At 42.8% G+C, this 10,859-nt stretch overlaps 2 protein-coding genes across 2 annotated transcripts in view; one reads left to right on the forward strand and one right to left on the reverse strand.

Annotated features, from left to right (window-relative positions):
* The first annotated feature begins 294 nt into the window (after positions 1-294).
* Positions 295-1,783, forward strand: LOC147451310 (uncharacterized). Its single transcript, XM_086520600.1, has 3 exons — positions 295-922; positions 1,202-1,488; positions 1,685-1,783. Exons 1-3 carry the CDS (start codon positions 295-297, stop codon positions 1,781-1,783), a joined length of 1,014 nt encoding a protein of 337 aa, XP_086376726.1.
* Positions 1,784-3,987: 2,204 nt separating this feature from the next.
* Positions 3,988-10,859, reverse strand: part of LOC147451311 (protein FMP32, mitochondrial-like) — a 40,280-nt gene continuing 33,408 nt past the window's right edge. The window contains exons 4-8 of the mRNA XM_086520286.1: positions 4,769-4,845; positions 4,628-4,684; positions 4,476-4,542; positions 4,328-4,391; positions 3,988-4,225 (exon numbers count right to left, since the gene is read on the reverse strand). Of these exons, the coding sequence (XP_086376412.1) occupies positions 4,170-4,225; positions 4,328-4,391; positions 4,476-4,542; positions 4,628-4,684; positions 4,769-4,845 (321 nt within the window). The 3' untranslated portion in view covers positions 3,988-4,169. The remainder of the gene's footprint in view (positions 4,226-4,327; positions 4,392-4,475; positions 4,543-4,627; positions 4,685-4,768; positions 4,846-10,859) is intronic.

The raw sequence follows: 10,859 nt of genomic DNA on the forward strand, positions 1-10,859 counted from the left end.
CGAGCTAACCAAGGACCTTCAATGGGAACAACCCAAACACCTCAAAGTCCTTACATTTTTCCAAATGGTGCCATGGGAGGGATAGATGCTAGTTTCGGGACATCCAGCAGAGCCGGTACGTCTCGGACTCTACAGGCAACATTCACTCAACAGGACATGCTCGAATTGCATCTAAAGTGGACACAAGCCTTCATGGATTATGGAATCCCATAAAATGTCATAAGAAATCCTATTTTCAAAGATGCCCTAATGTCAACTGCAAATAAAGGATTCATCTATCCTGATTATAATAAAATGCGAACAGAGTATGTTGACAAAGTCAAGAGCAATACAGAAGCGATTCTCAGGCAAACAATGCTTGACTTTGTTCTGGCGTTTGGCTGTACCATAGCCCTCGATAGATGGACCAGCTGTCAGAAAAAAGCATTGATTAATGTCATGGTAATTTGTCCCAAAGGTGCAATGTTTTTGGAGGCCATTGATACCTCATTGAAAGAGAAGACATCTCTCTACTTTACAAAGGTATATGAGCGAGCTATTGCTCGACTGGATGGACCGAAGAATGTGACAGCTATTGTTACAGATAATGCTTCAAACTACAAAGGAGTGGATTTAGCCATTATAAAAAAGTACTCAGAAATTACATGGATTGGATGTGCAGGTCACACCCTGAATTTACTTCTAAAGTATATGGGCAGATTATCATTTATAAAACAGGTTCTTCATCACATAGTCAAGTTTATATGGGAACATCAGTTTACATATGCTTTATTTCGCTCCAAGTCTCCGAAAAAAGCACTTCAAATCTTCTATGCCACACGGTTCGCTACATCATATTATGTTTTTAATAATCTCATTGAAGTGCGAGCAGCTCTTACAGAAACTGTTGTAGATCCTCGTTGGGAGGCTTGGCTCAGCAAGTATCCAAGCCATCGCGAAGTAGCTCAAAAATGTGTGTCCTTGGTGCAATCTCCTCTCTTTTTGCGGAACATTGACAAACTTGTTGGGATTAGTAAGCCCTATGTGGAACTACTAAGGGTTGTCGACACAAATAATTTTGTCATTGGTAAGGTTTATTGAATCATGTCTGAGGCGTTGTGTCAAACCAAAGAATACAACCACTACAGTGCAAGAGAGAGATCACAAATCGTGCATCTTGTGGAAAAACGATGGACTCAAATGCACATACCATTGCATGGTGCTGCATTTGTCTTGGATCCAAAGTTTCAGGTGAACGGACAAGCCTCCAACAAAGAAGTGATGAGAGACTTTAGAAACATCTGCTCGCAGTTGTTGCTAGGCGACGATGGCATGGATGCATTCCAGCAGAGGGTGGATTATGCCAATAGGAAAGGAACTTTCGGAGATCCTTGGGTTCTTAATAGCGTTAAAAAGATTTCAGGCCCAATATGGTGGAAAGAATATGGAGGAAATGTAGTTGAGTTACAACATGTGGCGACCAGGGTGCTTTTGGTTGCGGCATCCCTGGTAGTTATGAGCGCACTTGGTCTTCTTATTACTTTGTGCACTCAAAGTGCAGAAATCGCTTAAGTCCTGCTCATGCAGTAGACCTTGTGTACGTCTTTTGTAACATGCCTCTCTTTCATGCACCCACAAAGATAGCCACACGTGCGACCAAAGTACAATTGGAGTGCTTCAAACTCATGAAACTATGGCGGAACAGAGATGTAGCAACGATGAGATGGAGTGGGAAGTGGCTACAGAATGTTCAGACAATGAAGAGGTTGATGACCTAGTGCCTGTGATAGATGGCGAAATGTAAACATCTTTTCATGATAATGTATCTCACTTTTTCTCATTGTAGCTCCCTATTGAGCTATATATCTCACTTTTTTTATTTAGTAGCAACAAAGTAAAGTATTGAAGAGAATTCGCTTAAACATAAGTATTGAGAACATTGCTTGGCAATCAAATAAAAAGACATTGCTTGACTCTCAACAAAGTCATCAATTAGCAACTCCATAACAAATTCATTACCATAAACATAGAGAGAATACAATGCGTCTCGAGAGTATGAGGTAGAGAGTGTGAACTGAGTGATAACTAGAAAGCTCCAAAATCGAAATCGATCAAAAATGTATCGAACAATGACGCGCTTTTTTCTATATAAATCTAGCGTATCGATCGATACTATACCAATCGATAGTTTATAAATTATTCGAAAATACCACGTATTTTACGATAATACGCGAATAACGACGAGTTATTTAATATAGATTGCATTATTCGATCGAATAAATGCAACACAGGTGATCACTATCCAAAGACAGTAACTAGCATGCACAATCGTGTCGAAAGACAAGTGAAAAATGGTGTTTCGTATCAAATTTGTGATCAAGAGAATTCTCCACAACTTAGTGATTTTTTCTGTGCTCAAAGTTAGTCTTTTTTATGAACATTGGCCAACCATGAAATGATGGAAAACTACTTGTTGTCATGGCTCAAAATGCAACAATCACTAGGATGCCCTGTGTGTAAGCAAAGGGGGTGCTTGCTTATGACTATATATTAACACATTCACCCTCTATAAGAAGGATACCTAAGGTTTCCCTATGGTGTACTAGTGCAATCCCACCTTGCTGCTCCTTGTTTCCGAATGTTTTACAAGTGCCAATTGAAGTTTTATCTCTTCAAATAAGAGTGAGATTTCTTACATGATATTTCTTGTGTTTGTGTAACTAGAGGCGAGGCTACATGAAATCAAGGAACACACGTGAGTTTTGAGTTGTTTTTGTGCATGTGCAAACTTCTTGACAACATCAAGGACAAAAATTTTGGGTTATGGTTAGCACAATAATCATAAGAGAAGCTCTAATGCCAATGTCAAGCACAACTTATGACAAACATGAAACAGTCCGAAAATCACACAAACCCTCATGCATCCTCATCTTCAACTGTTTGGCATCTCTTTGGTTGGTAGACACGGGCATTTTGCCATTTGCTATACAAGCTGCTCTCTCTCTCTCTCTGTCTCTCTCTCTCTCTCTCTCTCTCTCTCTCTGGGGTAACCTCACAGTCTCGATGCCATTTCTTAATATGTAGCTCATGCTTATGGGAGAGAGGTTCTCTTTGTTTTTGTGTATCTTTCTATGCGCAATCCATGGTATTCTCAAAGTGGAATTTATTGGCCAAAATACCAAAAGAGTGTGCAAAATCGCCAATGCTTACAAGTTGAAGAAGAAGAAGAAGAGATTTTTAACGTCGTAGGAAACTATCCCGAGAGACCTTAAAGATCTAGCCAATGAGGAGTTGAACTCAAGACCTGTTATTCAAGAGGGAATGGCATAACCAATCTACCACACTTGGGTGATAGAAAGGTTATACCATTTTCCTCTTTTTATTAGCACACACACACACACCCACTCACACACCCCTGAAGAAGAGAGTTGAGAAAGTTGAGTAGCACCTCAAAAGGAATAAGAAGAGGAGAAAATTTAATGTTGTAGGAACAATTCCAAGAGAGCTCAACTATCTATCTGACAAGTCTCGAACTAGAGACAAAATTTTGCTAACATAGGCAAAAGTCGACCTATAGGACCAAACAGAAACATCATTGGATACATTCCACTTTGGAAATCATGGTAGAAAATCACCATGTGCATAAATTTGTCTACATGTATAAGAGACCCATGAAGAAAGATTTTATCCTCATAGGAACAATCCCACAAGACCTCAAAGATCCATCCGACGAGTCTTGAACTGAAGTCCTGAACTCGAGAGAGAACTGGGATAGCTCACACACACGCGCGCGGGGGGGGGGGGGGGGGGGGGCTAGAGAGAGAGAGAGAGAGAGAGAGAGAGAGAGAGAGAGAGAATCAAAGACGTTGCCACATAAGCCATCAAAGCTGCACTACAGAACACAAACCCACACAAATTTATCACCTTACAATCTTTCAAAATACAAAAGAGTAGACTGAATCATGGATCAATATGACCCATACAAAGGGTACAAAGTAGCATGGTAAAAACACCAAGAACATTTGTACGTCTTCCACTATTAGAGATGTACCAACCGAGTTCTGTACAGCAGACTTTGTTAGAACATTGATGTGCTTTCATACATTTCGTCTTGAATATGGAGATTTGTTACCCAAGTCGTCTCTCTCCTATCTCTATTCCAAAAATGTGAATTGCAAACTATCAGATGCTTACATCAAGATGCGAAGCAGGCCAAGACCGACAGCAGTTAGAGAAACAATAGTCCCTGCCAAAAGCCCAAATCATGCACACAAAAACAGTCAAAGGATCATCCTTCGAAATAATAACACAAAATAAAAACTGCCCACTTCTGGGTTTTCATTTGTACCTATGCCATACTTGATCACTTCATACTTCGCAGCCTCAACTTGTGTTTTCAAAGTGTGAATTTCCTGAAAATATTGTCAAAAAAAATCATACGTACTCATCTCCTAAGCAAACCAGACCTAAGCACTCTGTCACGCAGATAAGCCTACTCTGTCAAGCTTATTGGTCAACTCAGATGTCTCCACACTTTGCTTCGCCAAATCATCTCTCGTTCGTCTGGACAGGAAACAAAACCCTTCAATCAAACATTTACTAAAATCAGCATCTCATCAAATTCAAATCTACTTCGGTTATTAGTTACCCTCTTTCTAGGTTGATATCCAGTCTCTGTGCTGCAGTAACCTTATCAATCTCATATCTGCAGCCGTAAAAAAAGGCCTTCTCAGTGAACAGCCCAAAAGCAATCCCAAATAAAGAACTTACTGCATAGCATAGCACAGACCTCAGATCACTTCGCATCTTCTCCACATCCGTCCTTATTCTTTCAACCTCACGCTGCGTCAAAGAAATCTTGTATTCCTGTTCATAAGGCATGTAAATATAATTCATGTAAGCAAGGACCTGTTTTTACCACTAAGCAGGTCAATTAACAAACTTTTCTTTTCTTTTCTTTTTGGCAGAAGGACGGGAGCCTTCCTTCTAGCTTACACCTAGAAGAGCTCTTGACACCTAGGCAGAGGCTTTTGTCACTAGCTTCACCTACTCCTTTTGGCATCCCTAACTACCTTGGGAGATAGGTCATCATCTTGGAAGACCCCAACGCTACGTGCGACTAGGGCGTGACAGTGACCAAGAATTTCTTTGAGGGACCCAGGTACTGCGGACTTTCTTTCAATCAATTAACAAACTCCAATCAAAAATTCAAGGTCAATATCAAGAAATTGCACTACATTACAGAACTGCCAAACTTCTCTCAGGGCTTTTTTTGACTTTTCAGTCTTTAATTGCATTTTGAGGGCAAAATCATACGGGTTACCTATGATTGGGCTTTCGCGTGAAAACTTTTGACGTAAACACGATTGGGGTGTATTGCTACATGAGCAATTTGCAAAGGGCTTGCTCGAAGTCCCCCCCCCCCCCCCGCTCTCATCAATGTTAACAATTACTAGTACTCTTTTTGTTGAAATCACCCAGATGCACGTGGATGGTGCAAGTGTAATACGCTTTGAGCTTTGATGTGACTTGTGATAGTTCGGTGTTGTGGACACAGCCAAGCAAGGCAAATAGGATGATATTTAGTTTTCTTAAGGCTTTGGATAGTCCATTGTATAAAATGGTTTGAGAATGTGTTAATGTTTTACATAATTTTTTAATAGCATTACTTAAATTTTCATTTTGCATTTTGCATTTTGCATTTCTTCCCAGGATCGAAATGCCGTTTCTCCTGTTTCCCGATTGTTTCCATTTCTCCATTTCCAAAACTCCTAGCAACTATACTCCTTAGTCCTACTTGAGTCGGGCCTACGACGAACCCTGCAAGCAAAGCGCCCTACATCGAGTCACGTTTTCTGGTCCTCTTGGAGGTGCAAATGTCACCAGGAGGTGTATTTTTCCTGTTGCCTTCCATAAATAAGTACTAGATATTTTTATTTTTACTTGTTTCTCCGGGACCCTTGAAAAGGTGCAAGTGAACATTGCATGGCCAGTGTGAAACGCCTGCGGCCAAATAGGTTTCTCGCATGGGGAGTCTAGGTCGGTCAGTCTGGGACTGATCGGGCCAGTTAGCATTGAATTATGATGAGTATGGAAGCCTGTGCGCGCCAAATGAAGTCTGGGCCACTCCGCAAGTCACTTATAACTTTATAAGTCAGTGGGAACTAGAGAATTAACTCAAAAGGGGCAAACTGGACACATGGCAACTCCTGGCAGTTTTGCTACTTCCAGCTGAAGAGGGGGCGCCCAATTTGAGAGAGGAGGCTGATTTTTGACTGGAAGTGACCTACAGTGTGTGTGTGAGTAGTGGGTGCAGGTCTACAGCTTTAATGGAAAGCTTGCCTTCTCCTTTGTCTCATGTAGCGCGATGATTTGCTCTCGTGCATCTCTCTCCCCCCTTTGGCACATATGGTAATGCCCCACTAGTTGGGCTACTCAGATGAACATGTACAGTTCTGGGGGTTTATGCGCGTTTGCCAAGGCAAGAGCCTTCTGAACAAGAACTGGATTAGCTAATTGCTAATCCCCCACAAGTACGCACAGTTCCATCGCGAAAGATTGCGAGTTTGGAGAGTTTTCTCGCGTGAAAACTCGTCCAATTCACAGAGGAACTGTCCCATTGTGTGCGGGAGCCCTTGGGACACGCGTAGGCGTGTTCGCTCCGCTAAAAACGATCCAAAACAGGGAATTACAGCCTGCTGTGTTTTTCTGCAGGTTTAGGGTTTCGCACCTTAACTGCAAGGGAACACTGGGGGAGCCTCATGAGAGCCTTGGCGTGCGTGTACAGGCTTTTAGGCACCCGGCAATGAAAAACAGAGAATTACAGCCCGCTGAATTTCTGTGACAGCTCACCAGAAAGCTTCCAGATAGCGAGGGAATCCGCCCTAGACAAGGTGCTTTTGACCTACAGGGGTTTTTGTGCCGTTATGCTGCCGAAATCAGGTCGAAAACCTGCGTTTCCAGCCCTCGCCAGGTTTGGACAGCTTTGTGAAAGCTTGTGCTAAGTGGTCGGATCGTCTACCTTAATTTCAATAAAGAAATACCGAAAGGAGCGCCAGTCTTTGGGGCCTACAGGGTGTCGGTCTCGTGTGCGCAGTGACATTCTAGTCGCTGGACGCAACTGTGTTCTTTTCCCTTCTCAGTGCTCTATGTAAAGTTAACAGGTAATTGAAATAGTACCGCTCTCTACGTTGTATAGGCCGGTTCTATGGTTCCATCGACGGGATAGTCACTTTTTCTTCAAAAAGTGCAGCGTGGATTGTTGTGGGTGAAAGCAACACAGAGCTTGTCGTTATGGCAGAGAAGAGAGACCAAGTACCTAAAGAGGGATCTTCCTCACGTGGCACAGAGAAAATTCCTTCAACTCTTCAAGAAGAGGACAGGTTGTTTAGAACTCAACTACGTTGCTGCATGGACGTGTTTCAGCAGTTGGCTAACAACCCAAGGATGCAGGAGTTCTTACAAGCTCCGACACAGGGTTTTCAGCCTCCTACACAGGGCATGACTGAGCCGTTGCAAGAAAAGGAGATTTCCAATGCGCAGAGGACTCATGATGCTCGAGGGAAAGCCCATGTGGTTGAGCAACTAGCGGTGTCCAATGATCCAAAGCAACTTGCTTTAGCTGGACAGGAACCGTTTGTGAATGGTCAAGGGAGTAATGAACAAGCTATGCGTCAGACCCTTCCATTACCTATTACTTATCCTGGTTATTTTGGAGGTGGTTCAGTGTTTCAAGCTATGGCTAGACCTTCCACAGGTTATATGCTAGGGAATGTGTTCAAGACAATGCAAGCAGGCATGGGTAACCCTATGTACGCGAACATGGGTGTCCAACCAGGTTTTCAGGGTGCCTATGGCCAGTTTCGAGTGTCTGGAACACAATTTGGTATGGCTGGTTTTTCGCAGCCATACATACAAAATGCAGATATGACAGGTAAAACGGTTGATGCGAGTGCTAGAATGAACAATCATGGAGCACCACTGTTACAGGCACCTGTTTATGATAATTTGGCTCCTTTGAGTCAGCTTAAGGATTACAAGGAAGGTGGGCAGGGAGTGAAGTTTGAAACTTTCAGAGGAACTGAGGACCAATTGAAGGCTTTGACCTTCATACAACAGTTCGATGCAGCTTATGCTGTAGGAAACTTCACGGAATCTTCAAAGATACGCAAGGCTGCCACTTTCTTGAAAGGGAATGCGCTTCAATGGTGGACCGCATTGTTGAACCAGGGTCAAGCCCCAACAACGTGGGTCCAATTCAAACAGCTTTTTGCGCTTGCATGGCTGACAAACACTTTTGAAGTGGATGTGATGACAGAATGGCATGAGTTGAATGCTAAACAGTGTGCAAATCTGGAAGAGTACAATAAACAGTTTGAAGACACAATATGCTGAAGATTCAGATTTTGTAAGGATTTATCGCCAGCTTGTTGATGGGCAACATCATGAGCACTATATGCTTAAGAATGACTTTCTCATGATGCATGGAAAGTTATGCGTTACTAAACAGTTACGGTCAAAGATTTTGATGGAAAGTCACGCTCAACCTTATGCTGGACATCGTGGAATTGATGCGACAGTGAAAGGGGTTGAGGCATTCTTCTATTGGCCAACTTTGCGTCAAGATGTTGACACATTTGTAAGATCATGCTTAGTTTGCCAAAATGTCAAATTTGACAGGCAAAAGCAACTAGGATTGTTGCAGCCATTGCCGATCCCTGATAGGCCATGGGAAAGCATAGCAATGGACTTTATCTTTGATCTTCCAAGGATGCAAACAGGCAATGATGGGATTTGGACTATCATTTGTAGATTCAGTAAGCAGGCCCATTTCATTCCTGTGAGGAAGAAAATAAAGCCAGAACACATGGTCAAGATATTCATGAGCAATATCTTTAAATACCACGGGATGCCTCAGTCAATTGTTAGTGACAGGGATCCACGTATGACGAGTCTTTTCTGGAAGGCATTGTTTGAGAACATGGGCACTACGCTAAAGTTCTCTTCTTCGTTTCATCCGCAAACTGATGGACAGTCAGAAGAGGCAAATTCTACTGTCCTAGATCTACTCAAATGTTATGTGTCAGAGCACAAGGCAACTTGGGAACACCATCTCCCATTGGTTGAATAAGCTTACAATAACACTGTGCATATGTCAACACATAAGGCACCATTTGAGATAGTGGAAGGAGGGAAGAACCGCCCATTTTGTAGACTAAGGACAAGATATTTGAGGCAGACAAGTATGTGCAAGATATGGATGAAACATACAGGAAGATAAAGATTGCTCTTGAGAAGACTCGGGCTAAGTAAAAGAAAGCTGTTGATCGTCACCGTCGTGAACTTGTATTTTCACTTGGTGATTGGGTGCTTTTGCGCTTTGAAAAGGCCAGGTTAAGGAAAAGGAAAGGCAAGGAACGTTTGTTTCCTAAGCTCAGTATGTGATATTATGGTCCTTTTCAGATTTCGGAAAAGATCAGCGATGTAGCTTACAGGTTGAAGCTACCAGAAGGCTGGAAAATACATAATGCTTTTCATGTCAGCCTTCTAAGGCCCTTTGTTGGTGATGTGCCAGAGAATATGCTTGATGAGGAACAACCCGAAGTGGAAGAATTGGATGAGCTCCTTATTCCTGAACAGATAGTGGCACATAAGGAAAGAAAGGTTAGAGGAAAGGCTGCAAGACGCTATTTGGTGAAGTTCAAGGACTATCCATCATTGGATGCCAAATGGATGGAAGAGTCTCAATTGGTTGATTCACCTTAGCTATTGCAATTGTATCTTGAAGCCTTTCAGATGGAACCCACAGTGACTTGATGTAGCCTTTTTGGAGCAAGGCAAGAGCATAGTTCATGATGCTCAAGAGAGTAGTTAAGCAATTGTATCTACTCTTTCCATACAGAATTTAGCTAGAGAAGTTTGTGCTTGAGAGTACACTAGAAGACTTCTATGCTTGATATATGTGTCGTAGCCAAGTTGGTGGGATTGTTTAATCGTCCAACGCTACATTTCCGGAAGCATGTATATCTTGGATTCCCATCATAGAATATGTGTGATATCAAGAGATATCGCATGTATTATTGGCATGCAAGCGAGGTCGCTTGCAGTATTTCAAGGGTTGGGTGTGTCACCAGGAGGTGTCCTGTTGCCTTCCATAAATAAGTACTAGATATTTTTATTTTTACTTGTTTCCCCGGGACCCTTGAAAAGGTGCAAGTGGACATTGCATGGCCAGTGTGAAACGGCTGCGGCCGAATAGGTTTCTCACATCGGGAGTCTAGGTCGGTCAGTCTGGGACTGATCGGGCCAGTTAGCACTGAATTCTGATAAGTATGGAAGCCTGTGCGTGCCAAATGAAGTCTGGGCCACTCGGCAAGTCACTTATAACTTTATAAGTCAGTGAGAACTAGAGAATGAACTCAAAAGGGGCAAACTGGACACATAGCGGCTCCTGGCAGTTTTGCTACTTCCAACTGAAGAGGGGCGCCCAATTTGAGAGAGGAGGCTGATTTTTGACTGGAAGTGACCTACAGTGTGTGTGTGTGAGTAGTGGGTGCAGGTCTACAGCTTTAATGGAAAGCTTGCCTTCTCCTTTGTCTCATGTAGCGCGATGATCGTGCATCTCTCTCCCCCCTTTGGCACATATGGTAATGCCCCACTAGTTGGGCTACTCAGATGAACATGTACAGTTCTGGGGGTTTATGCACGTTTGCCAAGGCAAGAGCCTTCTGAATAGGAACCGGATTAGCTCATTGCTAATCCCCCACAGGTACGCACAGTTCCATCGCGAACAATTGCGAGTTTGGAGAGTTTTCTCACGTGAAAACTCGTCCAATTCATAGGGGAACTGTCCCATTGTGTGTGGGAGCCCTTGGGACACG

The sequence above is a fragment of the Adiantum capillus-veneris genome, chromosome 9, assembly GCF_014529385.1.
Source record: "Adiantum capillus-veneris isolate H3 chromosome 9, ASM1452938v2, whole genome shotgun sequence".
Lineage (NCBI taxonomy): Eukaryota > Viridiplantae > Streptophyta > Polypodiopsida > Polypodiales > Pteridaceae > Adiantum > Adiantum capillus-veneris.

What these genes read in the sequence shown, in the direction of transcription:
- LOC147451310 (XM_086520600.1), top strand. Translation starts at nt 295, where the DNA reads ATGCGAACAGAGTATGTTGACAAAGTCAAGAGCAATACAGAAGCGATT. An exon ending in GGAGGCTTGGCTCAGCAAGT is followed by an intron (nt 923 to 1,201) that starts ATCCAAGCCATC and finishes CATTGCATGGTG; the next exon opens with CTGCATTTGTCTTGGATCCA. An exon ending in TTTTGGTTGCGGCATCCCTG is followed by an intron (nt 1,489 to 1,684) that starts GTAGTTATGAGC and finishes ATGGCGGAACAG; the next exon opens with AGATGTAGCAACGATGAGAT.